At 37.8% G+C, this 17,120-nt stretch overlaps 1 protein-coding gene across 1 annotated transcript in view; it reads right to left on the reverse strand.

The window, feature by feature from the left end:
• Zdhhc17 (zinc finger DHHC-type palmitoyltransferase 17) overlaps positions 1-17,120 on the reverse strand; it is a 57,995-nt gene that overhangs the window by 4,600 nt on the left and 36,275 nt on the right. The window contains exons 8-13 of the mRNA XM_055626051.1: positions 16,529-16,654; positions 12,336-12,478; positions 11,072-11,174; positions 5,780-5,902; positions 4,755-4,817; positions 213-306 (exon numbers count right to left, since the gene is read on the reverse strand). Of these exons, the coding sequence (XP_055482026.1) occupies positions 213-306; positions 4,755-4,817; positions 5,780-5,902; positions 11,072-11,174; positions 12,336-12,478; positions 16,529-16,654 (652 nt within the window). The remainder of the gene's footprint in view (positions 1-212; positions 307-4,754; positions 4,818-5,779; positions 5,903-11,071; positions 11,175-12,335; positions 12,479-16,528; positions 16,655-17,120) is intronic.

A 17,120-nucleotide genomic window follows, 5' to 3' on the forward strand; every position in this document is an offset into this window, starting at 1 on the left:
CACACACACACACACACACACACACACACACACACACACACACACACCCGTATGTGAACATGCACCTCAGAGTTGCTATATAGACAACCAGAAGTTAATTTAGGAAGTACGTGGGGTGTAAGAAAGAACTATCTATTTAAATATCATATTTCATTAGTTACCTAAAGTAATTTAAACTAACAACATATTTAGAGATTGCTAACATAACTTACCTACACAGTTACCCACCCATGGGCAATGATGATCAAATTTTGCTATACAGCGGTTGCACACACCACAGTGTTTGGACCTAACTGGCTTCCGAATCTGTTAATAGACAAATTAAAGCACTGTGAAAGACACTTGCATATATAAAAGCTGAAAATTTATATTTTCAAAATACAACTGAAAAGACAGTTCTATATTTTTTCAGTTATATATTACCATCTTCACACCAAGAAAAACAAACAAAATTACTGTTAATTTGTTCAAAACAAAAAATGTTAGCAACAGGGGTTGGAGAGATGGCTCAGTAATTAAGAGCACTGGCTGCTCTTCCAGAGGTCCTGAGTTCAATTTCCAGCAACCACATGGTGGCTCCCAACCATCTATAACGTCATCTGAGCTGTCATCTGTCATGCAGGTGTACATACAGATAGGGCACTCATATACATTAAATAAATAAAATCTTTGTTTTGTTTTGTTAAAACATGGGTTTTTTTAATGTAGCCTTGCCTGTCCTGGACTCACTACGTAGACCAGGTTGGCCTCGAGCTCATTCTGCCTGCCTCTGCCTCCCCAAATACTGGGATTACAGGAATGTACCACCACACCTGGCTAATAAATAAATCTTAAACAACAACAACCAAAAACAAAAACCCTATAGCAACAAAGAAAGTAAAAGTACTCCATAATATGAAATCTTAAAAAGCATTTTTTTTTTTTTTTTTTTTTTTTAAAGAAAGCAGGGGGCTGGAGAGATGGCTCAGAGGTTAAGAGCACTGCTTGCTCTTTCAGAGGTCATGAGTTCAATTCCCAGCAACCACATGGTGGCTCACAAACAACCATCTAAAATGAAATTTAGTGCCCTCTTCTGGGGTTCAGATGTACATGCAGGCAGAACATTGTACATATAATGAAATAAATTAAAAAAAAAAAAAAAAAGAAAGCAAAGAATGGAAAACAGATTATGAAACCTAGTATATGGGAGGCAGAAGCAGGTGCATCTCTGTGTTCAAGGCCAGCCTGGTCTACTAAAAGAGTTCCAGAAGAGTTAGTGTTACACAGAGAAACCCTGTCTTGAAAACCAAAAACAAACATCAGCCTTTCTAAACTTCTACATGAAAAACTCGTTTGATTAATAATCATGATGCTGGTTGCTCTTTAATAAATAAAAGCTTTTTTTTTGGTAAGAAGACAGCCATGTTAAAACTGAATAAAACAGCTGGGCAGTGGTGGCGGATGCCTTTAATCCCAGCTGGAGGTGGGTAGATTTCTTTGAGTTCGAGGCCAGCCTGGTTTGAGTTCTAGAACAGCCAGGGCTACACAGAGAAACTCTGTCTTAAACGGAAGGAGAAGGAGAGACGGGATGACACACACACAAGACACAAGGCAATAACAACAACAAAACCCTAACACTAACAAAATAAAACAAGTAAAACAGCTTTTCATATTAAAAAACTTAATGAAGGTACCTTTCCCAAATTAACAAATTTAGCAAAAAACAGTACTGTTCTCTTTAACTGCTTCCTGCAATCTCAACTTAAAGTTCAGCATTTCCCCTGCTAGAACTGATGACCACACCAAAGAGTTTCATCATCACTATTATTCCGGTTTTCAAAAGCACTATAATACAATCCACAGTGCCTACTGCAAATGTCTTCAAATGTTCTCTCTCCCAGTATTGTATATGCTCACTCAGCCAAAGGAATACTTAGTCAGTGTTCTTCAGAGTTGCAACCCCAATGCTGAATTTATGACAAGAGCTAGAGCTATCAACCCACAACAGAAGCAAATGTCCTAAGATTCCGTCATACTGATGTTTCAATAAAACCATTTCCCTAAGACTTTGCATAGGTTATATACTATTCTGGGATAGCCAGGAAAAAGTAGCTCTTACACCAAGAATGATCCATGGACCAAAGAAAAGGATGAGTTGTTCTTTCTCACAGATGTGACTGCATCTATTTAGAAGGCGGTAGGATGCATCAGAACCTACCCCACTTTTATCACTTGGCTCGCCTTTTAAAAAATCTGAGCAATTTGCCACAAAAAACTAGTCTAATGGAGAATGTGGAGGCAGGTAGCTATCTCCTGTTGGGTGGGGATGAGCCCTTTACCAAGAGGAAATGAAAAAGAACAGGCCACTGGTCACCCTCTCTCTAATCACTGGCCCCACTGGTGCCTCCCTCCTCCATATACCATTTATTTCCCTAACCTCTCTTCCCAGCTGGGCTTGGGGGACTCTTTATAGATTTCACTTTTCTGACTGGGCCAGTAGTGGCTACTATTCTCTAGGGAAGGGGGAGTGAACAGAACTAACCTGGAGAGGGTGATAGGAAAGAGACCCCGATAGACCACCCTGTAACTTTTCCCCAGGCACAGCCTGAGGAATGTAGAGCTGCAGCTAGAATGGGGTGAGGTGCTAAGGTAGGACTGCACTAACCACACCCTGGGAAAGGCTTGCTTCCAGTTTACACTGACCCCACTGGTACTTGCTCTGGGACAGCAAAGCCATCCCCCCTCATTATTGGGACATTTCAACAGGAGTGAACCTTTTTTTTTTTTTTTTGTATGGTTGGTTATTTTGTTTTGTTTTTCTAGACAGGGTTTCTCTGTGTGGCTTTGGCTGTCCTGGATTCACTCTGTAGATCAGGCATGCCTCTGCCTCCCGATGCTAGAATTACAGGCCTATGCCACCATGCCAGGCTAGGAGTGAACCTTTTTTGTTATTTTATTTCCCTCCACTTTTTTATCTCGTGGATGTGTACCCCACAACACACACACCCGTGAGTTTTGTCTAGGGTCCTGCAGATATCCTCCACCTCATACTGTGTATTTAAACTTAAAGGTTTTGGATGTAACATGTGCTGACTGTTGCGTATTGTGTGTATTGGCGGCAGGGGGAGTGGGGTTGCATACTGAATGGTGGGAGCCTAAAATTCAGTTTTTCACTTTTTTCAAAAAGGAGAGAGCAGGAAAGTAGGCACATTTTGAAAAAACTGTTTTGGATATCTATGTGTTTTGTTTCTATTATTATTATTATCATCATCTACCGATGATGTGCCCGTGAGGCTGAGGGGAAGCACCCAACAGGAGCCTACCCAGAGTTCCCTCACCCATCACCCACTGAGGGGCCTTCCTTCAGACAGCATTAACCACTCTTGGGGGAGGGCAGCCATGGCTGTGGAGACTGCCCAAGTCTCCTTTATTAAATGATACTTGAGTGGGGAAGAGATGACAACCTGTACCAGCACCAAATTTCAAATAAATGAAAATGAAATATAAAAAAAAAAAAAATCTGAGCAAAAATAACAAGAGGTGAGTTGGTCTCAAGGTTTTTCAATATAATACTCTCGGCCTTAAACTAATGCTACCTCATTTCTAAAAACCCGGATCAACAAGTCTTCTTAGGAACTCATCTATTTATCAATATGAAATACAGCCATATAGAAAATTATGTCTTTATAATATCTTCTATACAATGAGGAATTATCTACCCAAAAGTACATGGTTTATGTTAATAAATAATAAAAGGTTTATGCCACAATGACAAAAAGCCATCAGTTACTTATTTAACAAGAAAACTTCTATCTGTGCTGACTATAACATCTGCATGTCAGCCAGGTGTGGTGGTGCATGCTGTGATCCCAGCACTCGAGGAGGCAAAGACAGGCAGATCTCTATGAGTTTGAGGCCAATCTGGTCTTATATATTATTCGTGGTAAAGCACAGAAACAAAACTTTTAATTCCTGAATGTGCAAAAGAATGTAGCCAGTGCCCAAAAATCAGTGCCAAAATCGAAGCAGGGCACATTCTGAACATTCCAATTATAAACGGAAACTAAGCTGTCTAAAACCTTCCCACAATTATATGTCCACTGTTTTATTTACTTACTATTATATACTAATAACAAGACATTAGTTTACTTGCAGTATTTAACTTAAATGTATTTAGTTCATGTATGATTTGGGGAATTTTAATCATTGTGGCAATGTTCATAGACTTTTCACAAATACTATAAAATAATTAAAACATAAAAACTTAAATTTAAATGTCTATGATAACTGATTTCAAAAATACCACTTTCAAGTTTTAATGTATAACCTGACTGAAAAATGACCATTTTTCAGTTTAATGACGATACAATACTCCAAGTTGCATATACTTCCAGACAATACTCAACTTGTATTTAAGACTATGCTGTCTGAAAATAATCTTTGTGGTTTTCATACTGTGACTTTTAAACTCTAGAATTTCTTTTAACTGTAGCTAAAACTTTTAATTTTATATAGCAGTGGGTTTTCACTGAGTCCTATTTTGAAGGATAAAGAAAATGAGACAAGTTATGAGCAGGGCTCTGCTGTGCAGTCAGGGTCTGCTACTAGGAACAGACACACTCTAGACAGAGCGCTTTCCTTATCACTCCCTGTCTGTCACAGTCTACATGATATGTGGAGGGTATGGGAAAGTACAACTCTTTCCCATACCCAGCACTCCCTCTATGCTGTGATACTATCAGGAGGAAGAGGAGAAATAAAATAATAAATATTACCAAGCAGGTACTGCAGAATATACTGAGGTCCAGACTTCCAGTCTCTGCAAGTTCAACTATCGTCTGTGAATTTACAAACAAACAAAAAAGCCTCTTACTCAAAACTGAATAATGCTCACCAACTTTTTTGTTATTACTTTGAATAATAAACATGCCATCTTTCTCAAAAATCTTAAGCTCAAATAAAATCTCTTGACTGACTCATTTTTTTCTATTTCAATACTGTATGAGAACTGAGGGACATCAGCACAGCAGTTTCTATGTCATCCATCTACCTAAAAGGGGAGTGGCCCACAGAATTTGCTAACGCCAGTTAATTGTGGGCAGGAATAATTCAATCAGATTTGTTTCCTTTTTAAAAGGGCTTTCTGGTTTCATTTTCTTGTTGTTTTTAAAGATAGGGTCTTGTGTGGCCCAGATACGTCTTGAATTTCAGGTCCTCCTGCCACTGCCTCCTTCCTGAGTGCTGAGATTACATGTAGTATGCAGCCCCCGCCCTATCTGAGAGAACTACAATAGTTTTCAAAATAATCAAAATACCTATTCCAATTCCCTACTGACAGAATACATGAATTTAGCCTGCAGCCCCTATGTCAAAGGAAAAGGATGCCCTCCATCAGACACAGACAGCATTTGGCTACTAGGATGGGGTGCCTGTACTGTTAGTTTACTGGCTTTCTAGTTTAACAGGTTAATTCAAAAACCCTGCTCTTGGGTGCAGGTTAATGAGATGTTCCAGATGTAGCATTCACCTCTGAAAGCAATCAGAGCATTCTTATGTTTATGGTTGTGAGCCTAGCCTTTAACGGCTGAGCCACCTCTCCAGCCCAATCGGCATTCTTGGTAAAGGAATGTTAACCCTAAAACGTAAAGCCGGCATCACCAGGGCAGTAGGACGAGCACCACATAAAATACGGATGAGCACACCCCTGCTTAACTGTCACTGATTCTAAGAGGTTCTTCCTTTTTATCAAAATCTCTGCTAAAATATTTATGAAATGGCAGTTAACTGGGTACATCACCACCTTTTTCTTTTGTTCTTCTGTGGCTTTAATAATCCCTGGATCTGATTTCCAGGACTTTCCAAAATTGTAGAAAAGTGCAACACTATTGGCAAGAAAAGGAAGGTGAATAAATAAAAAGTTGAGATGTATCCAAAGTTAAGGAATCTAAAACAGCAATGATAAGTTTTTATATACAGATTTATAATCCATATGGTTTTACCACACAAGAACACGTATTGACCAAAAATGGGCTTTCTAAACAAAATATACTTTTCAATAATGTTCACAACTAAGTACAAAAAGAAAAAATATGACTTTGCAATAAATTTAAGTCACAAAGCCCCATATAATACTTTAAAAGTCAGTAAACATTAAAAACCTCAGTAGATTAAGTCATCAGTATTGCACTTAAGAAAATGAAGGTATTTTCACATTCAAAGTTACACACATACTTTTCTTCTTGCACCAATTTTTTAACATATAAACATATATAGAGATGCCAATCTCTTTAGATATGTGTGATGATTAGATTTAATACTTTGACATAACCTAGTTACTTGGGAATTGTCTCAATGATAGATTATTTATGGTAGGTTGGCCTGTGTGTACACCTCTATGGGGGATTGGCTTTTTTAAAAGTGCTCATGTGTTCGCATGGAGATCAGAAAACATCACGTAGGAGTCAGTTCTCTATGACATGGATCCTGAGACCAAACTCAGGTCAGGTCAGAAGTATCTCGCTGGCCCCAACTGTCTTCAATAAATATGGTCAGAGCTAGCCCACTGGGGGAAGCACCAATCCCTAGGTAGGGGGTCCTGAACAATGTAACAGTGGATATATGAAGGTGAGCACATGCAAGTAAGCAAATAAACTGGTATGCCTGTTTCTCTGTTCATGACTATGAATGTGATGTGACCAGCTGTCACAAGAGTCTAGCACTATAACTTCCCCAAAGACAGACTGTAACTTGGGACTGTGAGCCAAAATAAAACCTCCTCCTCTGCATTGCTTTATTGAAGACTCTTAATTTCTACTTTAAATTACATGTACCTGTGCATATGCGTGTGTGTGTGTGTGTGTGTGTGTGTGTGTGTACAAAAGACAAATGAAGATAATGGATCTCCTGGAGCTGGAATTACAGTCAGTTGTAAGCCCCCTGATCTAGTTGCTGAGAACCAAACTCTGCCTTCTGGAAGTACTGCAAGAATAACTGCTGACTCATCTCTCTAGCTGTTTCAAGTTGTTTTTTATTGAGGTACCACAGAAACAAAAACAAAACATGGTTGTGTGTAGATTATATATATAATATACACACATATATATGTATATATATATATAAAATAATCTACATAATTTTATTGAACTTTTATGAGGTCTCTTTTTTTACTTTAAAAATTTTTATTATTATTATTTATTATAATTTATTCAATTTTTATCCCAGCTGTGTCCCCCTCTGTCTCTATCCAATCCTACCCTTCCTCCCTCCCTCTTTTCCCCCTATGTCCCTCCCTTAGTACACTAATAGGGGAGGTCTTCCTCCCCATCTATTTGACCCTAGCCTATCAGGTCTCATTGGGACTAGCTGCACTGTCTTTCTCTGATGCCTGGCAAGGCTGCAGCCCGAACGGGAGGTGATCACAGAGCCTGCCACTGAGTTCATGCTAGAGAAAGCCCCTGCTCCCCTGGGCTACATCTGAGCAGGGGTTTTAGGTCCTCTCCATGTATTGTCCTTTGTTGGGGTAACATTCTCTTCAGGGGCCCCAGGGTTCGGTTTTATTGCCTCTGTTACTCTCCTTTTGAAGCTCCTGTCCCCTCCACATCTTTCTATCTCCCCCTTCTTTCAAAGATTCCCTGCACTCTGCCTAAAGTTTGGCTATGAGTCTCAGCCCCTGCTTCGAAACTTCAATCGGTACAGTCTTTCAGAGGCCCTCTATGGTAGCCTCCTGTCCTGTTTCCTGTCTTCTCCTACTTCCAATGTCTATTGTATCTGTTCTTCTGAATGAGGATTGAGCATCTTTCCTAGGGTCTTCCTTGCTGTTTAGCATCTTTAGGAGTATAGATTTTAATATGTTTAACCTATATTAAATGGCTAATATCCACTTATTAAAGGTTGTATTTAACAACATGAAAGCAAAACAAACAAAAAACAAAACCCCAAAACTTTCTTCACTGCCTTTTTTTGAACACATTGAAGTTGAGGTTAATCCTCTATGTGTTTGATTAGTACCTAGACACTAGAAAACCACATCAAACACCAGAGAAGCAAAAAGTGGATTGTCAGCGCCTATTACATGATACCAATGCACAGGCCATTAATGACACATTACTTGACCTCCCCGCTAGCACTGAAAACAATGCTGCCAATTTTTCTGGCAAAAAGTGTTATTTTACTCTTTCAACTATGAGTCTCTGTGCTTTAAGAGTCCACTGTGAAGGGCTGAACTCACTGCCATTAACATTTTCATTTAAGAGTTTACAGGCATGGCTATGGCAGGTGATCCTACAGTTCTACAGTTCTACAGTTAGGAAAAAGGGGACCTCAGGCAGAACCTCAACAAGCTTCAGGACACCTGAGAACAGGCTCCTGAGCAGGAGCTCACAACTAAGCTTGTCTCTTAGGCAAAGAAAAGGTGACGGAGAGCCAGACAACCGCACTCACAACAAAGCACAGTGAATATGAGTCTAGAGGTAAAGTGGCCTTATTCCGACAGCAAAGCAGACAGGAAAAACCAGCAAGTATTCTAAAGCCTATTAGATAAAACATGAAAGTCTGAATAAATTCACTTCAGTTAATCATAGAAAAGATGAAAGACGAATAGAAATGACATAACAATTATGCTAGCATGCTTTCAAGAAAAATCAAAGGAGAAAAGTTTATAACAACCACAAGCCAAAGAATCCAGTCTTGACGAAGACACAAGCTAAGGGCAAAAGCAAAGGACTGAAAAACATTTCATAATTAAATTAAATAGGAGGACTCAATGGACAAAAGCACTTGCTGTGTAAACATACAGACCTGAGTTCAACCCACATTATTCACCCTGGAAGAGAAGAACCAGTTCCCAAAAGTGCTCCCCTGACCCTAACCACACACCAGCAAGTACATACCCCATACCTAATACATAATAATAATCAAAAGCAGAATGTAAGTTTAAACACGAATCCTATACCAAGTAAGAATTTAAGGCTAAGGCAGAATGACAGATAAAAAGAGTGTTTCTATACCTGACCAAACGGAGTCATATGAAAGGGGAGGAGGTCCTCCCCTATCAGTGGACTTGGAAAGGGGCAGGGAGGAGATGACGGAGGGAGGGTGGGATTGGGGAGGGAATGAGGGATACAGCTGGGATACAGAATTAACAAAATGTAACTAATGAGAAAAATAAAATAAAAAAAAAGTGTTTCTAAAAATAAGAAAACTGAGACCAAAAAAACTAATTGCCCAATAAACTAATAAAAAAACTAAATAAAGCATAAAAAGATTAATACCCTGAGGCTGACCTTGAATCCTTGATCCTTCCTCACCCTCCAAAATACAGCAATGATAGGTGTGCTGCCACAGAACACTTTCAATCTTAATGACTTCTGTCTTGAAGAAAGGTGGTTGTGTCTGTCTGTTTTCTCTTTTGAATGCTCTGCTGAGCTTCAACAGAGCCTGAGAACTCCACTCACCACTAAGCACTGTGAATATGAGTCTAGAGGTGAACTGGTCTCCCCTGTGGGTGTGAACTTACACCTGCATCTTTACAAGATTCATTTCTAAAGGTCAATCTTACAGGAGAAACTGCTCTTTACAAAAATAATACAGTAAAATACAATAAAGACCTATTTAAAAAAAATCAGTGAAAGTTTTCAGTTATTATATACTGATGCTAAGGTTCAGTGTATCAGAAAGAAACCCAAACCAACATACACATAGCAATATCTACAAAATGACAGCGAAAAGCTGACTACACACAAGGACAAACTGCTAAGCACATCAGTGCGTTGGAAAATTTAATGATTCTCCCCAGTTAAGTTTTGGTAATGACAAAATGAGCTGAAAAAGCACATAGAGTATTACTTTTTAACTTGTTGCTATTACAAAATTAAAGGAGTTAAAGACAAATTAGAAAGTTAAAAAGAGCACAAAAGCATAGGTCTACAGTCCAATGTATGTGGAAGCCGAGGCAGAACTCTCTTGACAACAGGAGTTCCAAATCAGATTGGGCAACAAAACCAAACAAGCCAGTTGATGTGGGAAACAGGTTCGAATGTACCTGCAGTTCCAAATTATCCTGTTTGTAAGATGTATTTTATACCAGGTGTTGTGGCACAGGCTGGTGGAGGCAGGTAGATCTTGGTGAGTTGGAGGCCAGCCTGGTCTACAGAGTGAGTTCTAGGACAGCCAAGGTTATTTAGAAAGACTCTATTTCAAAATTCAAACAAAGAAAACCACGCTTTTATTGATAATTATATTGATAATTTGCCGAAGTTAGGACATGCCTGATATACTAATTGTACTTTTTGAATGAAGCAAAAATCATTATGTGTAAAAAGAAATTAACTGTTAAAAAAAAAAAAAAAAGTGAGAGTAACAAAGTTCCTAGAGCCATGCCTGGCGGCATCACCTTTAGTCCCACTATTGAGGGAGGCAGAAGCAGGTGGATGGCTGTGAGTTCCAGGCCAGCCTAGTCTACAAGTCAAATCCTGGACAGCCATGGTTACCCAGAAAAACCCTGTCTCAAAACAAAACAAAAGAGAGAAACAAAGTCCTTAGACGCTAGCATGGTAACTCATGTGCAATCCTAACACCTGGGGAGCTGAAGAAGGAGTCCTGCCTTGAGTTCAAGTGAGTTTTTGTGCTATAATGACAAGACCCCACTGCAAACATGAGAGAGATAGACAGACAAGTGAGGGGTAGAGAGATCTTTAGAGAAAATACTTGGAGACTATAAACATGAAAATCACTGTTTAATACAAAAGTGAAAACTGTTTCAATCCTAGCTTTACCAAAGACCAGCTAAGGCTCCCAAGGCCTAAACTTTCCCGTTAATAAAATTAAACAATAGTAGTAGCTTACACAATATAGGTAAATGTTTTCTTTTAATTCAATTAATACTGGCTGATATTATTGTCTGTGGTTGTTAAAGACAGTTTTTAAAAGCACCATACTAAGTACACAATACTTAGAAATATTATTGATATTAGTTCACATTTGTCTACGAATGCTGCTTTACTGTAATAAATCATGTGCTCAGTCCTAATGTCAAATCATCAAACAGTTGCTTGATAAGACTGTGCTTTAAATACATTCTTTTACATCAAAGGATATCATTCCAAAACCAGAAGAACCATGTCACGTACATCCAGAATTTGGTTGCCAAATATATCCCAAGGGGCAATGCACTGTGCATTGAATGATCAAAAAAGGACCTGTAAAACATACATTTTATAAAATATAAGTGCTATATTTCATTACAAAATGAATACTGAGATTAAAATTTCAAAGATATTTAAATACTGACTGTTTTCACAGTAATGAGTTCAGCAAGATTCTTTTCATCAACAAGAATTAAGCTATATTTTTCTATACTTTCCAACTTCAGAATTTCAGTGTTCCTATTTGTTGAAGTCAGTAATCCCTTTTAATATACAGCACACTATTCAAGGACATTACAGTTCTGACAAGGGAAGACAAGACAATGCTCATCTCTCCCACCTAACCAGTTCAGCTAAGGCTAGGGCACATCTTCTCAGGTAGAAAGAACTGGCTGACTCAGTCCAACAAAGGCTTGTATTTGTAATACCTTAGGAAGACACTGATAAATCTCATTGGTACAAACAGGACCCTTTATCCAGGTAGATCAAGTAGTCTTGATGTTTTCCTATTTAATATTTAATGACCTGTAAGAGCACTTAGAAATACTACAGAGATGACTTAACCAGCAGTCAGCCCCTCCTTAGAGCTAACTAACATTAGTGTTAAGATTAGTAATTCCTGTGTGAACTATTTCCATAGATTTTCTAAGATTTCTGTGAAAATAAGATGTTTAGAGAAGGCAAATTAAATAAAAAGAGCTGGATCATAGTCACCTTCCTAGGTTTGCTAGACCAGGCAACTTTTGTGACAAAATGACTCAAGAGGAAATAAAATGGTTAGTGCTTAAAGGAAAGCAGGAAAGACTTTCTGAAAGACTGAGCCTGCTTTGTGACTGTGTAGACATACACAGTAGTACAAGTCAGCCATCTTTGTTGTCTAATGCTGTTAACCAAAGGCAATACCTATAGAAAGCGTAACTACCTGTAAGCTAATAATACCACATGTGCACAGCTGAACAAACTCAAGTTCACTTCTAAAGAAATATTTTAACTATTTCTAAGAATGTATTTTCCTTCAAAAAAAAAAAATCACACACTAGACTTGTCATTAAAAAGCTTTTTGAGTAATTTTAATAATGCTTAAAAAAAAAAAAACACGAATGAATTTCACAAGTTACCAATAATGACAATATTCTAAACACAGAAAACACTAGTTTGCCATAGGGTAAGAATTATGTTCTTTCATAAAATTAAAGTTAAAAATAACACACTTACTTGGAAAGAAATTGTACTGTAGCCCAAACGCCACCATACATTAGCCCTTTAATGAGCCAAGAATCAATATTTAGGTCTGCTATAAACCCAACCAGCCAAATTACTAGGAATGGAGTTCCTAGCATTACTTTTTGCCGAAATTCCTGTAAAACAAAACAAAACAAAAACAAAAACCAAATGTCACAAAGTTTTTGTGTTTCAAATGATTTCAATCTTAACCATAGACATTTTTATTAAAGTATGCAACCAAAAGTGAAATGAATTCCATCCATTCAAATCTGCCTATTATGTTCAGGTAGCACACACACACAAACACAAACAAACAAAAACAATGTTTAAAAGAAGTTTGTTAAGACTGTGGAAAACTAGAAGTTGAAATTATGGAAGTGGGTTCTACCCAGACAAACAAACAAACAACAACAACAACAAAAAAACAATGAACATAGGTTGGGGCTGCTAGCTAGATAATAGTTCACAGCTTAACATCCCATTTTAATAAAAGAATTGCAAATTAGAAAGACAGGGACAATCACCATCAGTGGTCTAATAACTATCACACAGTAGAAAACTATAGATGTTTAACTTGGAGAAAACATTCAAAATGATATATATTAACAGTGCATTAAAACTGTAAAATGAAATACAGAATAAAGCCAAGGCCAGTAAGTTGGCTCAATGGTAAAAGTGCTTGCCACACAAATCTGACCCCTTCAGTCTGATCCTTGAAACCCACAGTGAAAGGGGAGAACTGACTCTCCAAAACTTGTTCTGACCTCTACAAAATGTACCATGTCCATAAAGGTGTTCCCAAATACATGCACGTACACACAAACACACATAAAACAACAACAAGCAAGCAAACAAATACCAAACAACCAGCAGGGCTTCTCAGCCCACAGAATGGGAGTACAGACCCTGAACACCTTACAAGTGCTCAGAAGTCCACACTTCTACGATACAAATCCACACACCTCTCTATACCACAATTTATCTTCACAGCAGCATCAAGCACCACTTATTGTCTTGTTTACAGAATAGTTCTCCACAAACCTCAGTATCTTGCCTAAAACATCTTAGGTGACAAAACTACATAAAGATATTTAGCTGTGCGTTTTGTTTCCTTTTTTAGGCAGTCTTATGGTATAAGCCCAGGCTGGCCTGAACCTCAAAGAGGTACTGCAATTAAAGGTATAAGCCACCACATATGGCTTTCATGTGATCTAACTTACATGGTATGGATACATCACAGTCTGTTTAAACTTTACCTATTAAAGAACATCAAATTGTATACAGTTTGGAGTTATGAATAAAGATGCAATAGTGGCATCTAGATTTCATGTCTGTGAGATAAATGAAATTTTGCACTATACAGATCACAAGTTGTTTTCTGTAGTATTATATTATTTCACAATCCCACCAGCAAGCATTTGAGCAATTCAGTCTTTCAGACATGTCTTAAGGCTTCTTTCTTTCCTCTGTGTATGTGTATACTTGAGATAGCATCTTGCCATGTCTCCCACAGTGGCCTAGAAGTCAAGATTCCCCTTCCTTTAGCCTCCCAAGTCCGGGATTATAGATGTACTCCACCATATTCATTTAGCTCACTTTAAAATTGGATTCCTTGACAAATTTTCATTTTTGGGTTTTAAGAATTCTTTCTATAGTCTGCATGTTAGTCTTTTCTTTTACAGATGACTTGTCAGCATTATCTTCCAGTTTGTAGCTTGTCAATAATTTTTATTTTCTTAATAGGTTTTTAATCCATGTTCCTATAGATAATCCCAACAAATTTACTGGGTCATCAAACTAAACCTGATCGGAATCTTTTCTTCAGTCAGATGTCTGTGACTTATCTGAGTTGAAGGGAAAACGTTCACACTTTCCAATAAAATGTTCAAGTAAAACATGTTCAAAATTAATAATATCTACTTTTCTATCTTCATAGATCTAAACTTTTAAAGGACTACTAATGCTTTTTCTTCATTTGATCATTATACAGTTTCATTTACTGAAACATAAACCTGCTTTTTTAAAAATCCTCTAACTTTAGGGAGTGGAAAAATGGCTCAGTCGGTAAAGTGCTTGCTAGATAAACATGAGGACCGAAATTCAAACCCCAGAACCTACATTTTAAGAAAGCCAAGTGTGGTCCCATATGCCTGTAATCCCAGCACTGAGGAGGTGAAAACAAGATAACAGCTGTGGAGCGGATTATCCACCACCTAGTCTAGCCAGATCAGTGAGCTCCAGGGAAATGAGAGGCATGGCCTCAAAACAACAACGCTAATGTAAAATCAACTGATGAAGACATCTGCCATCAATCTCTGGCCTTTCCACTCTACACACACCTATGCATGCCCCTTTATGCCTAATGCATGCACACACACCCAAAGCCTTCTAACTTTTAAAAATCTAAGCGGTTTTAAAACTGTTTCCTGAGCAAAATTCCTCCCTATCTGCCTACTAGAACTATCTAGTTTTATCTTCCCTTTTGAGGTCACGTTTTAAAATAAAGTGCTAAAGAAACCTAGTGTCACTATTACCTTGTTTGGATTTTCTCTACACCCTCAAATATAGAACATACCTCAAGAGGCTGGCAAACAAAATTATGTTCATAATTTAAAATGTCCTAATGTGAGGTGGAAAAAGAAATGAAACGTTCATATGATTATGGTGCTTAATGTCACACAGCTCTCAGTTATCATGTCTTTTCATCTAGTAGCCCTTTTTAGAGAAAACTTAACATATGCCTTTAATCTCAGCAGTTGGGGGCAGAGACAGGCAGATCTCTGCGAGTCCAAAGAAAGCCTGATCTACATAACAAGTTCCAGGCTACCTAGGGCTGGCTACCCGGGAAGAAACTGCACGTCTAAGCTGGTCACTGTACCACACAGCTGTTCATACTGCACTACACGCTGCAGCTCTTCCTTGCATATGTGTAGGTTATAGTGTGGAGCTGCACATGTGTACATGTATATTTGGAAGCCTGAAGCTGACATCAGGGAACTCCCTTATGTACTGAGTCAGGGTCTCTTTGCTGTTTTGCTGTTCTGACTCTTGCTCCCTGGATTCCCTACCTTTGGTACATTGCGATCATGGAGCTGTGGGACATGACCTACCACTTTACATGCAGATTCTAGAGATCCAACCTCCAGTTCTCATGTGTGTGAGATAAGTCCTCTTTTGCTGTGCCATCTCTCCAGCCCCTGAAGCTCTTTCTCTCTCACTTTTAGAAGTTACTTTGTACTTTAATTGTTGGTAAGCATTAACATCACATGCAGAAACAATTCATTTTATCTGTGAAGTTTCAGAGCAGCTGTATAGGTTAACAAACTACAAACACAGCTACTCTGGTAGGGATGACTCACTAAGGGAGTGTGAATTCTTATAAATAAACAAGCTGCTGCTTTCAAGTAAATCATACTACATTCATTCCTGTCACACTGGCAGGTATGACTTCTGGGTTAACTTCTGTATATTTTAGTTTTGCTAGTAGTAAAGCTTAAGTGATCAATTTTTCTATAAAAATCACTCATGTGATTACTGTTAAGCTAAAATATAAAGTATATATAAAATATAAAATCATTTAATTATTTAAGCATATTTTTAAATGTCAGTTAATTTCTTCCTTTTTAGTAGAAATAATGTTTTCTAAGGAACCTAAACTCTGACTTTGAGAAAATGTCTTAAGTTTTAAAATCCTATTGTAAGTAGACAGTTAAGCCAACAGCTATAAATTTTAAAACTAAAATTCATGAAAGAAAATGGATTTTCTGTGAAAGATCCCAAAATGAAAGCTTTCTCTCTAAAAATTATACATCACAAAGAATAAAAGGCTCAATTAATCTGAGCTATCGTACTCAGTTTACAAAGATTTACACTAAGACTAAGATGGGTCACAGTTCATTATCAACAAATGCACAGGCATAGGGGATCCTCTATTTACTAAAGACCCTTTAGGTGAAATTTATGTTCCCAACGGAGATTTAAACCCATTCATATGCACCCATCCTCACGAAGTATCACCCAGCATAGACCATACACAGCTCAAAGAAACTGTGCCAAATACTCTCATCTTATTTTGGCTGAGAAAATGTTTTAACCACGATAGCGGGAAATGTAAAAATTAAGGTATGTGAATATGTAAAGCAAATTACAGATAGAAGGCTGAAAGCTTTTCAGCCACAAGTTACCTTGTCAGCCTTCAGCTTTCTAAGGAAAGAAGGGTTGTCGTACCCTTTTGCTTGCCTTGCCTCTTGCAAATGGTTGATCATCCACACGTTTTTTCTTTGCTTTGCCAAATCAAGTGCTGATTCACCCTGATAAAGTAAATAGAAGAAATTCACATTAAAAATAAAACTAATGTTTTTATTAATAACTTTTAAAGAAATTCCAAAAATAAATAAATTGACTATATAACTTCATTGACAATGGTTTCTGACATTGGATGAGGTCAATTTTAAAAGCATAAATCATTACATACCTGTTATCACTTCCCATTCAAAATGCAACCAAAAATACATTTTCTCATCTTATGCTATAGATTCTATTTTTGCTTGCATTTTTGACAAATAAGAGAGCAAATCAAAAAGTAGGTATTTTAGTACCTGCTGGATCAGAGGCTAACATTAAGCTCATCAGTTAGTGTACATTCCTCACAGACCTCACTAACAATACTGAGTGCTGTAAGACATCCTAACACTGTACCAAGCTGTCAGGAATCTGTTTTACTTCAGTGATGGTGAGCGACTTGACAAGAGAACAGGGAGGAAAGGAAAAGTGAAC

The sequence above is a fragment of the Psammomys obesus genome, unplaced genomic scaffold (genome assembly GCF_907164565.1).
Source record: "Psammomys obesus unplaced genomic scaffold, mPsaObe1.curated_primary_1811, whole genome shotgun sequence".
Classification (NCBI taxonomy): domain Eukaryota; kingdom Metazoa; phylum Chordata; class Mammalia; order Rodentia; family Muridae; genus Psammomys; species Psammomys obesus.